We start from the raw sequence: 14,656 nt of genomic DNA on the forward strand, positions 1-14,656 counted from the left end.
ACTACTCGCTGAAAGAGGGCGAGACGTTCAGCATCAAGTTGCCGGGAGGTGGAGGAAGGAAGATTGCCAAGGTTTCTGGGACAGGCTTTGGTCTAGGCAGTAATGGGTCACTCCTACCGCCGCCGCCAAGCAAACGCGGATGACGCGCACAGGTCCCTGAATCGGAGGTGGCATGCGCAGTTCACGTGCGAGACTGTGCACATGATGTACTGTGGGACAGAGTATCTGTGGTATATAGATCATCGGCTGAAATTCTCCGAGATTACTTTTTCTTGGCCTCCTTTTCTCGCTTCTTGGCCGCCTCGGACGCAGCGCCGTCTGCTGCTTTCTTCATTATCGTCAGTGGTCCGCCACTCGCCGCTCTCCCTGCCATTTCTTGCTCGACGCGTGAAGTGAGCGAGGCAGTTTGTTTCTGCAAAAAATGAAGCAGAAGAAGGGAAGATGTAGAAGGTATTAGTCACACCCCTTACGAAAGGCTGGCAAAGCGAGAGTGAGAGAAGAGGGTGCTAAGATTACATACCCGTTTCGCCTGTGCATCTTTTACGGCGGCTGTCTTTTTGGCTGCGATAACTCTTTCTGCGATGGCAATCGAAGTGGCAATTATAGAGCAACAGCCTTGTTCAGCACGTATGATTCGAAGATGCACCAACTTCATCAGGGACATTGCGCGTACTCACTACCTCGCTTCGGTCCCTGTGCGGAAGAGGATGCCCTTGCTTTGCCCGTGACTTTGGACGAGCTTGGCAGCCCTGCGGGCTTTTTCGCTGGTTTGAAACCTTGCGCCATGATGTTCACTTCTGTCTTACGGCTCACTGGCTCTATGTCCAACCGGTCTGATCGGTTTCCAGGTCCCGATTGAGTTGGAATCTTAGGTGGTGAACGGTAGCGAGGGAGGCTCATTAAGCGATCAGAGGGAGTTGAAGGCATGCGGCAGCAAAAAGTGTTGTTGACTTTTGCTAACATGACGCACACTTCGAGTGACAATTTGCACCGAATCGGGGTTTGAGAGCGCTCCAGCTCCGGTATGTGTAGGCATTTCGGTACTAGGGTCGAATGCAGCCAGCCGCTAGTCCCTCAAGGTCGGTTGATGAACCTGGCGATTTGTGAGTTTGAATCGAGCGTCCAGCGCTGCTTGTAGGCGCCCAGGCTTCAGGGCTTCAGGTACGTACTGCTGAAGACATTTGCACATGTTCGTCCGAGTGCAGTGCGTGGTCCCAGGTCGCTCCTCACTCGCCCCCTTTTCAGCTGCCTCGAATAGCCCCAGAGCATAGAGCGGCATGCCGGTTCACCTTGTCGCGAGCGCCGTGTCCAAATGGCTGCCGTCGGACAGAATCGCACCGGCGGCGGCCGCGCTGGCGGCCCTGGCGACGGTCAAAGGCTGGGCAGGTGGTATTGACTGGCTCGCCAACCTCGAGCCGGAGCGTGGCGGCCCTGGCGAGCGCGACCTGCATGGGCGTGTCGTCCTGATTGTCGTGAGTGCAGTGTCTGCAAGCATCAGTGCAGCCCCCCTTCGATGAAAGAGGAGCTGATTTCCGAGAATATTCCCCCTGTGCAGGGAGGGTTTACGCCACTGGGCCTCGTTGTACAAACGCAGCTCGCGGCGCGGGGAGCGCAAATCATTGCACTGACCCCCTCGCTCGCCTCACCACGGACGCTGCAGCTCGTGCAGCTGCTGCGCGACAGCACACGCAACGAACTCATCTACGCAGAACAGTGCGATGTGTTGGATCCACACTCGGTCACCTACTTTGCCGAGACGTGGAACAAAGGCCTCACAGATGCACGCAAGACCAACCCGCTGGGCTCGAGTGGCAGCGGCGCTGGACCTGCAGAGCAAGTCGGGTTGCGCCTGGATGCGATCATCTTTCTGCCTCTGGATGAGACAGCATACAGTGCGGGAGAAGGACTGCAGCGCATCAACGGGTTTGAACTGGCACATGCCGAGGTCGCCGCACGGTATCACTTCGTACAGTCCATGCTTTCTTCCCTACTGCTCCTCCCGCCTGACCGCGACATTCGCATCGTCAGCGCCATCTCACCATGGCACCCGTCGGGCATTGCTTCATTCTCCGCGGAAGACCCTGACTATTTGCTTGAGAGAATGACTGTTGAGCACCACTTTCCGCGCTGGCAGCCCTGGTGTGCATCGGGTGCCGCGGCGCTCCGCTGGCTTGCACTCTCTGTCGAGCTGCAGCGGCGCATCCAGCTGCTGGCCGAGGCGGACAAACGGCCGCGTGGCCCGCTGCCCGCAGTCGATAGCCACCTTGCATCCGTCTCTCTCGCGCAGGAAAGAGAGCGCATACGCCCCAAAGCAAATATTACTGTGCTGAATGTTTGTCTGGGCTTTGAGCGGAATCGAGATGTGCTATCCTTGCTGCTGCCGCCCCCCGAGCTGACTCCGGTCTATGCCGGGTTTTCCGCTGCAGAGGAAGGTGACGGGCCAAAGGACGCTGGGCCTGAGACAGCTGAGCTGCTCGCTCGGCAGCTAAGGGCCTCTGTCGATCCGCGCCAACGCCAGGGCACAAAGCCGCAACAACAAGTCTCACACCGCGACTATTTTCGGCCACGCTATTCGATGGCCTCAGTCGCTCTGCGCTATACCCTTGCGGTGCTGCTCTGGCCGTTGATCTGGCTCTTTTGCAAATCGCCAGGCAAGGCGGCAAGCGGAATTACGTGGGCGCTCGTGGCGCCGCTCGACCGCGGCATAAGCCCCTCGGGCAACGCGAGTGCAAGTGCACGAGGGCAAGCCGGCGCGAAGGGTACGCATGTACGACCTGTCGAGCTCCACCGCGAAGGGTCGCCGCGGCCGGTCGTGCTGCCTGCGTCGGTGCGTGACGATGAAGGGCAGCGGCGGCTGTGGGAGGGCGAGGAGGCGTTGATCAAGGCTGCCATTGCGGGCGACCGGGGCGAAAGTCACAAGGACAACAACAAAGAAACGAAAAAGCGAAAGTAGGCTCTGAGTCTATGGTATACTGTAACATACATCTTGTAGCATGTAGAACGACATTCGCTTGGCCAGCGTTGAACATGCCTGGAATGGCTACAGCTTGGCCTTCTTGGCCGCTTGCTTTGCCATGAAGCGCCCGATGCCGACCGCAAATTCCGGGCTGGCCACCATGCCTGCGACAGCTTCCATCTCTTTCGCATTGACTTCATGCAAGAAACGTCGGCGGTCCTTGTGCATGACGAGCGACTTGGAGTATAGGATCGACTGCAAGGAGAGATTGCGCCAGTCGAGTGGGTTGGGCAGTTGGCTTGGTGCGCCAGAGCCTGCTGCTGATGCGGAAGCAGCTCGAGGCCCGGAAGTAGGGAGGCCGGTGCTGGCACCAGTGATGTTTACATCATCCACGCCTAGTCTGTCGCAGAGGTGGTTGAGGACCCACTCAGGAAGCGTCGTCGAGTCTTTGTCAGGTACGATTTCGCTGATGAATCCTGAGGGCAACAGTTTCTCGGATGTCTGTGGCTCAGCATAGTAGAGCATCTTGGAGGCCAAGCCAGGTCCGAGGATTGCGGGAAAAGTCGCGCTTGAACAACCCTCGGCGCACACGCCTAGCTCAGAGAAGGGTGTGCGGAACGTCAGGCCCGGTAAGGCGTAGACAAAGTCGAAGAGTGGTAGCATCTGCGAAGCATGAAGGCTGGTTAGGGCAAGTGCCAGCCGTGCATGCTGCTTATCTGAGACACCTCACAGTTACAGCCATTCCAAATGCATGTCCATTGCAGGCGGCAACCCTGGAAAACGAAGAGGGAATCAGTCTTCATGCATCGTATTGTAGAAGTAAAATAGAATCGCACAGAAGCTTGGGAAAGTCGATGATCGTGTCAATAAAGTCGAGTGGGCCTTTGACGACGCGAGCCCGCACCTCTCTCAGACTGACACCTTTCGGGTTCGCAAACGCGTTCTCGGCTGTCTCCTTGGACATGCCCATGCCGGAGCAGAACACATGCTTGGACTTGTCAGCCCCACGCCCGCGTCCGCTAAAGACGACGGCATGCACGGTCTTCTCTTTTGCGCACCACTGCAACGCGCGTGCCATGCATTGAAACATATCGGGCGTCAAGGAGTTGAATGTGGCAACGTCGTTGAGCTCCAAGCTGATGAATGTGGGACATCGCGCGAAGCGGGAGAGGATGACGTGCGAGTAGGCGGGGAGCGCGGCAAGCGACATCGTGGTCCGTGGTGGCGGGGATTGTGTGGATCTACAGCGGGATAAGGCTAAAGATCCAGAGGCATTAGCAAGAGACGGCAAAGGCAATGCAAAAAAGAAAGCACAGACAAGGCACTTGCGCTCGAAAACCTGCTTGCACACGACGTTGCAGGTACCACGTCCAGGTATGTTGTATTCACGATGGTGAATGCAGGATGTGGCGTGTGGGACATGCCGGCATTGCATAATGCCGACCGCCGAGTGAGTCTGGAAGACTTGAACAAGTTGCAAAAAAGAAACGACGCCGACAGGATTCGAACCTGTGCGGGCAAAGCCCATTCGCTTACAGTAGAGCTACTTCGAAACTGATTCGAGGCGAACCCTATGACCACTCAGGCACGACGCCGTGATGTTGACAATTTATAATTTAATATGATCCACTGCTTATTTCTTCAACTTTTCCCTTTTAGCTTTACTGGTGGAGGTGACGGGAGAGGCACAACAGCAGATATCATGGTGTTCACCCGAGAGCTCAGTGGAGGAGCGCTGTAGATGCTGTGAGCTGCGACGGTCCCTTTTCGGTCCCAGCAACCGACGAGCATGGACTTTCAAGTCGTCAGTCCGGCAGATGGTTCGCTCGCTTTCATCATTCAATCTGTGTCATTGATGAAAAGTCACCGCACACTGGGTATTTTCACAGTATTCTTTTTGCCAGGATTCCTTGGCAGTTGACGGGCTTTACGTGCGCATTTGACAACTTTCTGCCGTTCCCCACAGTAGCGCTGCAGCGACGGTGACGCGCGGCACGCTCGTGGGTCAAAGGCCACAACCCAAATGCTCTGCTGATGCTGATTGCCATCTTCGATAAGACTCATTCGTCGTTGAGTAGTGTTCTCGTTCTCGCTCCTCCGCCACGCAAACCTGGAGCAGGGAAACGGGCTGTGCGACCTGGGCTGGAACGTACAGAACAAAACACGGCCACAGGCAAGGCCACAGCCCTGGCTGCGAGAGCCATGCACAACTCTGCCATCGCAGGCGCCTGCGCCGGCCTCGTGTCATCCATCGTTACCTGCCCGCTCGATGTCGTCAAGACTAAGCTGCAAGCCCAGGGTGGGCCGGATTTTCAGCCGGGTACTGCTCTGTCACAGGGGTTCAAAGGATCCGCAGGTGGGATATCCGGCGGCGTCGGTGGCGGCCTCAATCAGCTCCTCTACCCGGCCAGCTCCGGAGCGGTCGTCGGCGCATCTGGAGGCGCAAGCGCGACGGGCGCACATGCGTCCCATGCAGGGATGGGCATCGAGTGGTCTACTTCAAACAAGGAGCAGCGCTCGATATCGACGGAAGAGCAGCGACGGCTGGAGAGGCGCAGGTATGGCCGAGGGCTGCGCGCGACGGTGCGGCAGATCTGGGAGCAGGACGGCGTGCGCGGCTTTTACCGAGGGCTCGGCCCGACAGTCTACGGCTACCTGCCAACGTGGGCGATCTACTTTACCGTCTACGACTCCGCCAAGAGGAACTTGGTCCACGACTCTAGATCCGGCGCGGAGGTCAATTTTGTCAGCCATATCGTGGCGGCAATGACGGCCGGCGTTGCGAGCACAATATGCACCAGCCCACTTTGGGTTGTTAAGACGCGGTTCATGGTGCGTCGCTTGGTGCCTTATGCCCTCCGCTCTTTGCTCACCTTGGTTCCAATTGACAGCTTCAATCGGTCCGTGATCCAAGCACACGTCCATATCGACATACATTTGACGCTTTTGTGCAAATCTATCGCACAGAAGGCATGCGAGGGTTCTACAAAGGCCTCATACCATCCCTCTTTGGCGTCTCACACGTAGCTGTCCAATTTCCTCTCTACGAGACCTTCAAGAAATGGGCGCGAGAAGCAAATCGAGGTGGTGTAGGCGCAGATTTGGATCCGAGCAGCATCCTCGTCTGCAGCGCCGCGAGCAAGATGATCGCTTCCATCACGACCTACCCGCACGAAGTGCTGCGAACAAGGCTGCAGATGCAGCCACGACTCATCCAAGAGGAGCAGCGGTCCGCAACAAACGCGTCTACCCCCTCATCCTCCTACGGCAGCTCCTCTCGCGGACTACATACATTTGTACGGCGGCGGCCAGCATGGGGCAGTGTGGTCGCAGGTTCGAGCAGTCGGGCAAGCTGGTGGATAAACGCGTGGAGGAGTGCGCATTACGGACGCGCTGCCAAGAGCGCGGGCATCGTTGAAGTTTGCACGCGGATTGCACAGGAGGAAGGAATCAGAGGCTTCTACAAGGGCATGGGCGTCAACCTCATGCGGACATTGCCCAGTTCGGCATTGACGATCCTCACGTAAGTGTCGACCTTGTCGGCTGTGGTAATTTGCGCGCACGCGAGAGCTGACTCGACTTTTTTCCATTTCGCTGCAGCTACGAAATAATCATGCAGCAACTACACAAGCTAGAGGAAGGGTGACCCGAGCATGTCTTTGTGCATTTGCAAGTAGTGCATGCCAATAGCATCTTTGACTGCATCACAATGATCATAGAGAAGACATATGACGGGCAGGTAATCCACGCGCGCATACAAGAGCGAGCTTAGTAGACGAATGGAATAAACCTGCAAAGCAGCCAAGGCGTGTGGAAGGTTAAACAATGCGGAGGGCACCTCAGCCTAGGACACTGCTCGCGGACGCACCTGTATGGGACGATCTTGCAGTACTTGACCCAATCCTTGCCGTACTTTCTCTCGCAGCGGTCAAAGTCGCGCCCGCAGCGATGCGTTAGGACGGCGAGGAAGAAGAGGCAGTAAAAGTATGGGATGACCGAGCCGAGGCCGGCGCAGGCGCCCCAGAGGAAGGACTGTGTCCAGTCGGCCGTGTAGTTGGGCTTGCGCAGAAACTGCCACCATCCGTCAATGAGCAGTGCATTGCCGTGCTCCGTTTGCAAGTAGCGAGGGTCCTTCAGCGTTGACCAGGGCCACTGGGGGAAGGACCAACGAACTTTGAGCGTGCCTTGAAGTTGCATGCGGAAACGAGACTTTTGCGCCATCGATGAGTCGAAGACCCAGTGCACAAAAATCAGCAGCGAGTACATGAAGATGTACGTCGGCGTGCTGAACTTGTACACGTGTGGTGAGTGGGCCGCCATATACACAATAGAATAACAGTACTGGTCAGGGGAAAGATGGATCAGCAGTGAAGCAATTTTCCTCGCACATTTGACCACTCACAGTAAAGGGAACGCCAGCGAAGTTCCAAAAGATGACCATAAAGCCCCACTGGAATCAAGGAGAAAGGTCAGCGGAAACGATAGGGTCAAAAAGATATAGATGGTAGGCACCTTCTCGTGGAACATGTCCCAGGTCTGTGGGATGCATTCTTCACCCTTGGCACAGGCATTAATGTAGAGGCCGGTGGCCAAGACCATGAAGGCCATGTTCGGGGTGACGTAACCGTACATCTCGTATTGCTTGCAGGCGCCGCTGACGCTGATGAGGAAAAGTAGGACCCACGGAATGCGAACCTCTGCCCACATTTTGAGGTCGACGTTGCCAATGCGCGGGTTCAAGGAAGCGCCCATGAACAGATCGTATGCAAAGTTGCCGCTCATACGGTGTTGAGTGCGAGTCAGGACGGCGTGGAAGTAGGTGGCAAAGCTGACGGCGAAGCCCATGATCATCGCGACGGTCATGTACTCGCCAAAGTGCTCGATGATCTCCGTCAGCCGGAAAACTCCGCTTAGGTGCAGGCCGGCACAGACGACGAGCGTTGCGTAAAAAGAAGAGAGAGCGTTGCACTTGTACATGAGCGTCTTGTAGTTGAGGGACGGCACCGGAAGGCCCTCCTGCCAAAAGCCCGGCATGACGACCGCCAGGGCGAATTGGAAGACCATCAGTCCGCCGTATCCGATCAGTGCACGCGAAGTAGGGAACGCGTCCTGCGAAAGCGAAGCACTTCAGATGAGCCAGTGTTGACAGTCACATTTGGACTCGCTTCGGCAGCTTACATTGTAAATGTGCGCGCCCATGCGCTGGAAAAACGGGCCAACGTCGTCGAGGCTACTTGGAATAACGATTTTGCCATTGTAAAACCAAAGGCAGATCCACAGGTAATACATGAGCATCGGGAACAGCGTCATCATGGCGGTGACGCCAATGGGACCGCCAAACTCATATTCAAAGTGCTCATCGAGCTTCTTGTCCCTCGCGCGCCCGGTCTCGGTGATGTTGATCCCAGGAACATGGTGTGTCAGAGCACGTTCTTTTCCGCCTCCCACAATCTGCTCGTCGCGCATGTCGACATGGCCATAACGGTGATTGTAGTGCTTGTTGTCCGCAACCTCCTTGTGTGCGTCGAAGGTCGACGAGTCGTTCGAGTTGCCATTCGCAGCGGCGGCCTCCTCGGAGCGTTTGCGAATCTCGTTCGTGCGCGAGCGCAGCGCATAAGTACGGTCTTCCGAAGTCATCTTTGTTTCTCTCCTCGCCGAGATCGAATGTCCCAACCTGGCGGCCGTCGTGGAGAGTCGCATCAGCGACACCAGATGGACATTCCCATGCCCAAGGTGAGAAGAACTGAACTCTGGCGAGGCGTAGTGTAGCGCACATGTGGAACCAGCTCAAGTCTCTTCGCTCTTCGTTTATTCAATGAGGGTTCCGTAATCCGCTAAGTTGGGTACTCCGCCCACAGGAATGCGCTAAACGTGAGGCCTAACCCTATAAAGTCTTTCCCATAGAGCGCTTTCGTCTCGCAAAAAGCAACATGGACGCTTCGCAAGTCAGTTTTCCATGGCGCGAAGCCCGAGTGTGCGACGTATCGCGTGGGCTGGAGACACTCATGACAAGATAAAGGTCAAGCTTTGCTGCTTTGTACGGTGGGAGGGAGCCTCAATGGTATTCAACGAAAAACAAATCCAAAGCAAAACAAAAAAAAACCCGGTAAAGGCTTATGGCTTCATGCCGAGCCGTTGCTTTTGCTCGTCGTCCTTCTTCTTGCGGTACGTCTGAATAACACGTTCCCGCTCCTCTGCAAGCATGCGCTCCTGAGCTCTCTTGGACTGCTCCTGTTTCATATCCGCGCCAATCCTCTTCCCGGGTCGGTCTGCGGAGGCGCCAGCAGAGGCCTTGCTGAATTTGCCGGCTTTGAGAGTCGGCGGCGCCATAACGACGTCCCGGACGCTCTTGCGCTGCGATAATGTCGCAAACTCACGGTCTTCACCGTCATGGCGTATTGACTCTCTTTGAGCGCGGAGCTCGTCGCGTTCACGCTTCTCTCGCGCCTCGGCCTGCTGTGCATTCTCCTTCCGCTTCTGCCGCGCACCATCGGTATCGCCGGCATTGCTGTCCTCGTCACTGCCTCCGTCCCCACCTTCTTTTCGCCGCTTGCGCTTCTTCTGATTTTGGGCATGCTTCGAGGCGCTGCGTGCTGCTGCGCTGATGGTTGATGCAAAGGCTTGTTCCACACGTGCATTAAAGTCGCGCAACCTTTCTCCTTCGCGGATACGCATCCTGGTCGGGTCCTCTTTTTCGTCAGCGACGGCAGCTGCTTTTCCCTTGGATTTTCCTGAAGCGCTCAATCGATTTGATGGCTGTGGATCAGATGAGGCTTCGCCTTTCTTCTGACTAGCACCTTGCTCTGATTGCTTTCGCCGCTCACGGTAAGCAGCCTGGATCTTGCCTGCATTGAGAATGTTCATTTTCCCCTTCGGTAGAGCCTCCTTGCTGATGTCAAATCCACTTGAGGGAGCAAAGTCATTACCGCTACCAGTTGTCGGATAATTCAGTCAGTACAGCGTCACGCTAAGTATGGAGGTACACTCACGCAAACTCCCGCGTTGCCTGACGGTCTGAAAACTTTCGTCGCTTGTGAGGCATCTTGATGGTCCAGGAAGGAATGAAGCACGAAGCAGACGTTGCAGCCCCCAAATGCTTCGAAGCTACCTGTACATTTAATACGATCGCAACATTCGAGCGAGAATAGAGTGAGTCGAATATCAATAATCGTCGTACGCGTAATTGCAGTTTGCAATGGTTGATCAGTGTAGATGGGGTCCCCTTCCTAAAAAAAGAGATAAAAAATGTGAATGCCCCGAACAGTCTTTCGGTTCCGCCTTGGAGAAAAATTGTCACCACCAGAAATCTGGGATTTATTTATTACATTTGCTGATTTCACGGCTTTCCAGGCAGACCTCCCAGCTGGATATTGAAAGCACCTTTGATGCTTGCCGGGGGATCAAATCGAACAATTCTCTCCTTCAATACAACCTTCGACTTCAGAGAGTAAGGCACTCAATATCATTTTCTTTGCATCAACCAGCATCTTCTCACTTTTACATCTGCGTTTGCGGAGAGCCCACGCGTCAAGATGCCGCGCCCACAGTACATTATCGAGCACATGGAAGAGGACGACCCGGATGCGCCTTCCACCTTCCCTCAGTGGGCGCTTCTCGAGTACCGGCATATGCTCACGCTCGTCGGATCCTCCTCCGCGTCATCTCCGTCAGACTCGTCGACAGTCCACTTTACTAGTCTTTCTAAAGCCTCCATTGAGGACCTCCAGAAGGAACTCACAAAGATCCAAGAGAGCGAGCCCGGTCCATCATCTGGACGAGCAGAGTTCAAGCTGCACACGCAATCGATCAGCAATCTTATGCAAGAGTGGGGTGTCTCACTAGAGAAGGTCTGCCTACTGGACCCAAAGGCGCCTCGTGCGATCGATGTAAGCGATGCTGGCAAGTACCCAGCGCCAGCAAAACAGGCTGAGTGCGACACGCGCGACGGGCCATTCGACTACTTCCTCTTCGGCGGCATCCTCGGTGACGACCCGCCGCGCGACAGAACGGCTTCCCTGCGCACCATGGGCTTTCCCGGCCGCCACCTCGGCAAGATTCAGATGACGACGGACACAGCGCTTGGAGTGACGAAGCGTGTCGTTGAGGACGGAATGCATCTCAACTTGCCACGGTCAGAGCAAGGTGCATCGGAAGAAGGAGGACGCGGGAATGGCGGCCTCGTCTGGGTCGACCATCCTGAAATCAAATTTGGAGGCGGCGCGTCGGTAGAAATGCCTTTCCGATACATGGCTGAGGATGCAGGCGTAAAGGACAAGCGGCCATTGATGCCGCCAGGCATGCGGGAACTCATCAAGAGCGACCTCGATCGCGCATTTGAGTTCTGAGAATGCACAGACTCTTCATGCTCAATCATATGCTTGTAACCTAGATGACTCTTCAATAAATGCTGCATGGCTTGGGCGCCTTTCTTTGATTTTACAAGCTGGTAAGGAACGCGCGCAGGTCGCGGTCATCCTTGCCTTCCTTGATCATGCCGCTGCCTCCAAGCCAATCACGTTCCTTGCCCAGACTATTGAGGCCCCACTGCGCTTTGCCGCCTTCAACCACCTCCTCGTCGAGCTTGTCCAGGCTGAAGCTGCCCACTGCGCTTAGGGACGTGCTCCCTTGGCTCTGCCGCTGCAGCATCGCCCAATCGACATAATCAAACTCCTCTTCCTCGTGCTCTTCGTCATCTCCGAGCCCGCTCTTTTCTCCCCTCGAAGATACCCCGGAGCGGAGGCCGAGCAGCGCCATCAGCCTCGCAAGCAGGCCGCCCGCCCCGCTGGAACCGACGCTACCATCGCCTTGCACCTCGCCAATGCCGCCGATCTTGGTCACGCGCGGTGCACCGCCTGCACCGCGTCTGCCGATCTGTAGTGCTGCACGGCGCCGGGCGAGCTCCGCTTCGAATCCGGCTTTCGCACGTTGCAGGAGCTGCGCTTTGCGCTTTGCGAGCTGTGCGGCATCTGTCGAGGTTGCACCAGCCAGCAACGGCGAGAGGTCGGATCGTGTGAAGAGAATTTGCAAGGAGGGCGGGGCACTTTTGCTCGCCGTGCTCTTCAGCCGATGGGCGGCGAGCGCACATAACGTTGCGTGAAAAAAGCTGCGAAAATTTCAAGCGGATACAGGTCAGCAAACAGTTTTGCTAGATGCTGACTGCCATGCCTGATCCGCTCACTCAATCGCATCCGAGAGGCCCTCTACTGCCGCTTGCGACGCGGAAGCTGTTGCTGCTCTTGCTGCGAGCGTCGCATCGACGCAGTAGACGATAGCATCCGCAGCAGGTAAAAATTCGTTTGCGCGAACACGTAGACGAGGGTGACCAGGCAGGTCGATGAGATGAATTGGAACGCTCTGCGAAGGAGGCGCGGCCAAAGTCCCTTTCTCGCCGTCGAGTGGCGGGGGCGGACCAAGGATGGTGTGACCTTCGCTTTCATGCTGTGACGTGTGCGTCTTGGGCACGGAGCCATACACAAATGCGCTAAAGATGCTGGTCTTTCCTGACTCAGTCGATCCGAGTAAAAGGACAGTCCGCGCACCGGTCGTGCGTTTCTCCTTGCGACCTTTCCGTGCCTCAACGGCGATGCGAACCTTATATGACGTTGGGCGGAAGGCGGCACTCAAAACGGCCGCCAGAAGGATCGCGAAGAGCACTGGGAGGATCAGTAGCACTGGTGCTGGAAGGGAGCGCAGATGTTCGCTTGGGATTTCATCCCGATACCTCTCTATGAGGTCGAAAAGGGGGTTGTCCCAGTGATGCGTGAGTGCTTCAGGCCATCTGAGCGGCGCGCTCAGGAAAGGCATCTTCTTCAGCAGCACTGCTGCAATTGGATCACGAGCTTGGAGACACCTTTTTACGCCAGTATCACGCCGGTCGCACTGTCGTTTGAGCAGCAAAACGGATACTCCAGCTGCGGATATAATGAGCGGCTGCTCGAAGGTATGCCAAGGTGTTCACAAAGGGTGGCTCATGGGCTAGGAGCGTGAAGCACACAACAACTGTGTGGATCCAAAGCAGGGGAGAGAAAGTTATGTTGGATGTGAGAAGGAGACCCTCCAGCCCCGGCGAGCTGGGCTGAGTCTGGATGCGTGACGTAGCCAGTCAGAGGTTCATCCATATTCCATCTGATTAGCTCTCAAGTGGGCGCGAGCTTCCAGTCTTATTCCACTGGTCAGACTTGAAGATCCATTGCTCGAAGCGCTTTTCCTCGCTTCTGCAATTTCAGAGTCTGATCAGATACAGCGAACTAGTTTTGATTGGTCTCGCATTGCAAATTTTGATCCCTATCTCTAGCAAGCAAGTGTTACAAGGCTGCATATGCGATTTAGATTCACTCAGACTAACTTGGGCTGCCCCGTTGTCTTGGTCCAAACGCGGCCCCCTTTCTCTAGGAGCTTTCATGGCCGACCAGAGCGTGACTATGAGGGCCGGGAGCAAAGCGCTACGGATCTTGAACATAAGCTTCCATTCCCCAGCAAATCTTTGGAGCATGGGTGTAGTATAGCCTTGACATGCCGAAGCCGCGGCGGGCGCTGAATATTTGAAACGGCAATGCTTGTCGCAATCTCGTCCATCCAGTTTGTTCTCCTCTGCACCTCGGCCTTGCCAGATGGGCGGCTGAACTCGCAGGCCTGAATTTGGTTCGAACGAGGCGAACTGCCGTTCACGTACGTTGGTTGCTTGAACCCGTGTCCATAGCCGTCACGTGCAGCTGAGCGACGCAGTCCAGCCCGCAGTAAGGCGGCATTCAAGACTGATGGGCGTTGCTTTGGAAATTTAGCTTTAAAAGAACAATCGCATAGTGCCTTGCTAGCGCAGCACGCGAGTCGTGCATGTGCGCTAGTTGCGCCTGTCGACTCTCGCGTGAGTAGCGCGGCACCTCAATGAGGCATATACTCAATGCGGGCCAGTGTGGGGCCAGTTCTGAGACGTGAGTGGCCTTCGACTAACCAAAGACCAGTTCCTCATCAAAGAGCTCGATGAACTGGAGCACAAATGTCGTCAGATTTGGCACCCTTCTTTTAGCATGACAATGTGGCTCACCTGCTCGTTCATGACCCTGACCTTCGGGCCGGCGTAACGCCTGTACTCTTCCAAAATGGCGCTAAGGTTCCATCTCTGCAACTTGCGCAGGCAACCGATGACCGTCCCCGTTCGATGTCGACCCAAATTGCACATGACCACCACGGGATAGGTTGAAGGTTGAACTAGCAAGTTCAAAGCTTGCAGCACAACCTCTTCGGTGATCGGGTCCCACGCGTTGGTTGCGTACAGGACGCCGAGATGATGCAGTGTGATGCCCTGTTGCAAGCAAAAGTCGGCGCTGAAATCAATTGAATACAATCGCTTGTTAGTACACTTGCTGCAGAAGGACCATCAGGTCCTGCAAGGCTCACAATGCGGGATCAGGCTCTTCAGGAGCCAGAAAGATGACGCTCTTCAGAGACAGCTTCTCCAGAAATGGAAAGTTAATCTGGTCCGGCTGCCCACTTCGGTAGAGGTTCTCCTCGACCATACCAAAATTGGGCGGTGGAACTAGCATAATGAATCGAGCCTTAGCATGTCTCTGCTGAGGTTGAGCTTGCGAAACGATTATGCCTTGCAGTTGCAACCCGCCTTGATCGCGAGAAATCAGAACCCTTTCGATCTGGTCTTGTTTAGGCGTCTGCACGCGCAGGCGCTGACACCGTACGTGCAGG

The 14,656-nt window shown here is 55.8% G+C and overlaps 9 protein-coding genes and 1 non-coding gene across 10 annotated transcripts; 3 read left to right on the forward strand and 7 right to left on the reverse strand.

Annotated features, from left to right (window-relative positions):
• Positions 1-262: 262 nt before the first annotated feature.
• K437DRAFT_221240 (uncharacterized protein) lies at positions 263-786 on the reverse strand (the record flags this gene model as incomplete). The annotated part of the gene is made up of 3 exons (XM_013389467.1): positions 263-412; positions 521-576; positions 678-786. 3 exons carry the CDS (start codon positions 784-786, stop codon positions 263-265), a joined length of 315 nt encoding a protein of 104 aa, XP_013244921.1.
• Positions 787-1,100: 314 nt separating this feature from the next.
• K437DRAFT_254624 (uncharacterized protein) lies at positions 1,101-2,991 on the forward strand. Its single transcript, XM_013389468.1, has 2 exons — positions 1,101-1,472; positions 1,556-2,991. Exons 1-2 carry the CDS (start codon positions 1,278-1,280, stop codon positions 2,951-2,953), a joined length of 1,593 nt encoding a protein of 530 aa, XP_013244922.1. The 5' UTR covers positions 1,101-1,277; the 3' UTR covers positions 2,954-2,991.
• K437DRAFT_272767 (ClpP/crotonase) lies at positions 2,944-4,304 on the reverse strand. Its single transcript, XM_013389469.1, has 3 exons — positions 3,793-4,304; positions 3,687-3,729; positions 2,944-3,619 (listed from the first exon to the last, which is right to left on the reverse strand). The coding sequence occupies exons 1-3, from the start codon at positions 4,164-4,166 to the stop codon at positions 3,041-3,043; spliced, it is 996 nt and encodes a 331-aa protein (XP_013244923.1). The 5' UTR covers positions 4,167-4,304; the 3' UTR covers positions 2,944-3,040.
• A 140-nt stretch (positions 4,305-4,444) lies between these two features.
• K437DRAFT_t13 lies at positions 4,445-4,551 on the reverse strand. Its single transcript has one exon. It is a non-coding gene; the product is annotated as a tRNA-Ser (tRNA).
• A 471-nt stretch (positions 4,552-5,022) lies between these two features.
• K437DRAFT_293296 (mitochondrial carrier) lies at positions 5,023-6,748 on the forward strand. Its single transcript, XM_013389470.1, has 3 exons — positions 5,023-5,788; positions 5,848-6,479; positions 6,557-6,748. Exons 1-3 carry the CDS (start codon positions 5,159-5,161, stop codon positions 6,600-6,602), a joined length of 1,308 nt encoding a protein of 435 aa, XP_013244924.1. The 5' UTR covers positions 5,023-5,158; the 3' UTR covers positions 6,603-6,748.
• Positions 6,579-8,700, reverse strand: K437DRAFT_254627 (ERG4/ERG24 ergosterol biosynthesis protein). Its single transcript, XM_013389471.1, has 5 exons — positions 8,135-8,700; positions 7,469-8,065; positions 7,359-7,406; positions 6,825-7,297; positions 6,579-6,746 (listed from the first exon to the last, which is right to left on the reverse strand). Exons 1-5 carry the CDS (start codon positions 8,591-8,593, stop codon positions 6,725-6,727), a joined length of 1,599 nt encoding a protein of 532 aa, XP_013244925.1. The 5' UTR covers positions 8,594-8,700; the 3' UTR covers positions 6,579-6,724.
• A 260-nt stretch (positions 8,701-8,960) lies between these two features.
• K437DRAFT_254628 (uncharacterized protein) lies at positions 8,961-10,145 on the reverse strand. The gene is made up of 2 exons (XM_013389472.1): positions 9,946-10,145; positions 8,961-9,884 (listed from the first exon to the last, which is right to left on the reverse strand). The coding sequence occupies exons 1-2, from the start codon at positions 9,996-9,998 to the stop codon at positions 9,071-9,073; spliced, it is 867 nt and encodes a 288-aa protein (XP_013244926.1). The 5' UTR covers positions 9,999-10,145; the 3' UTR covers positions 8,961-9,070.
• Positions 10,146-10,329: 184 nt separating this feature from the next.
• K437DRAFT_254629 (uncharacterized protein) lies at positions 10,330-11,385 on the forward strand. Its single transcript, XM_013389473.1, has one exon. It carries the CDS (start codon positions 10,489-10,491, stop codon positions 11,299-11,301), a length of 813 nt encoding a protein of 270 aa, XP_013244927.1. The 5' UTR covers positions 10,330-10,488; the 3' UTR covers positions 11,302-11,385.
• Positions 11,346-12,960, reverse strand: K437DRAFT_254630 (uncharacterized protein). Its single transcript, XM_013389474.1, has 2 exons — positions 12,135-12,960; positions 11,346-12,059 (listed from the first exon to the last, which is right to left on the reverse strand). The coding sequence occupies exons 1-2, from the start codon at positions 12,758-12,760 to the stop codon at positions 11,393-11,395; spliced, it is 1,293 nt and encodes a 430-aa protein (XP_013244928.1). The 5' UTR covers positions 12,761-12,960; the 3' UTR covers positions 11,346-11,392.
• Positions 12,961-13,681: 721 nt separating this feature from the next.
• On the reverse strand, positions 13,682-14,597 carry K437DRAFT_39398 (putative tyrosine phosphatase family protein). The gene is made up of 3 exons (XM_013389431.1): positions 14,354-14,597; positions 14,001-14,280; positions 13,682-13,941 (listed from the first exon to the last, which is right to left on the reverse strand). Exons 1-3 carry the CDS (start codon positions 14,497-14,499, stop codon positions 13,903-13,905), a joined length of 465 nt encoding a protein of 154 aa, XP_013244885.1. The 5' UTR covers positions 14,500-14,597; the 3' UTR covers positions 13,682-13,902.
• Between the last annotated feature and the right edge of the window lie 59 nt (positions 14,598-14,656).

This window comes from Tilletiaria anomala (genome assembly GCF_000711695.1).
Source record: "Tilletiaria anomala UBC 951 chromosome Unknown K437scaffold_14, whole genome shotgun sequence".
Taxonomy (NCBI): Eukaryota; Fungi; Basidiomycota; class Exobasidiomycetes; order Georgefischeriales; family Tilletiariaceae; genus Tilletiaria; species Tilletiaria anomala.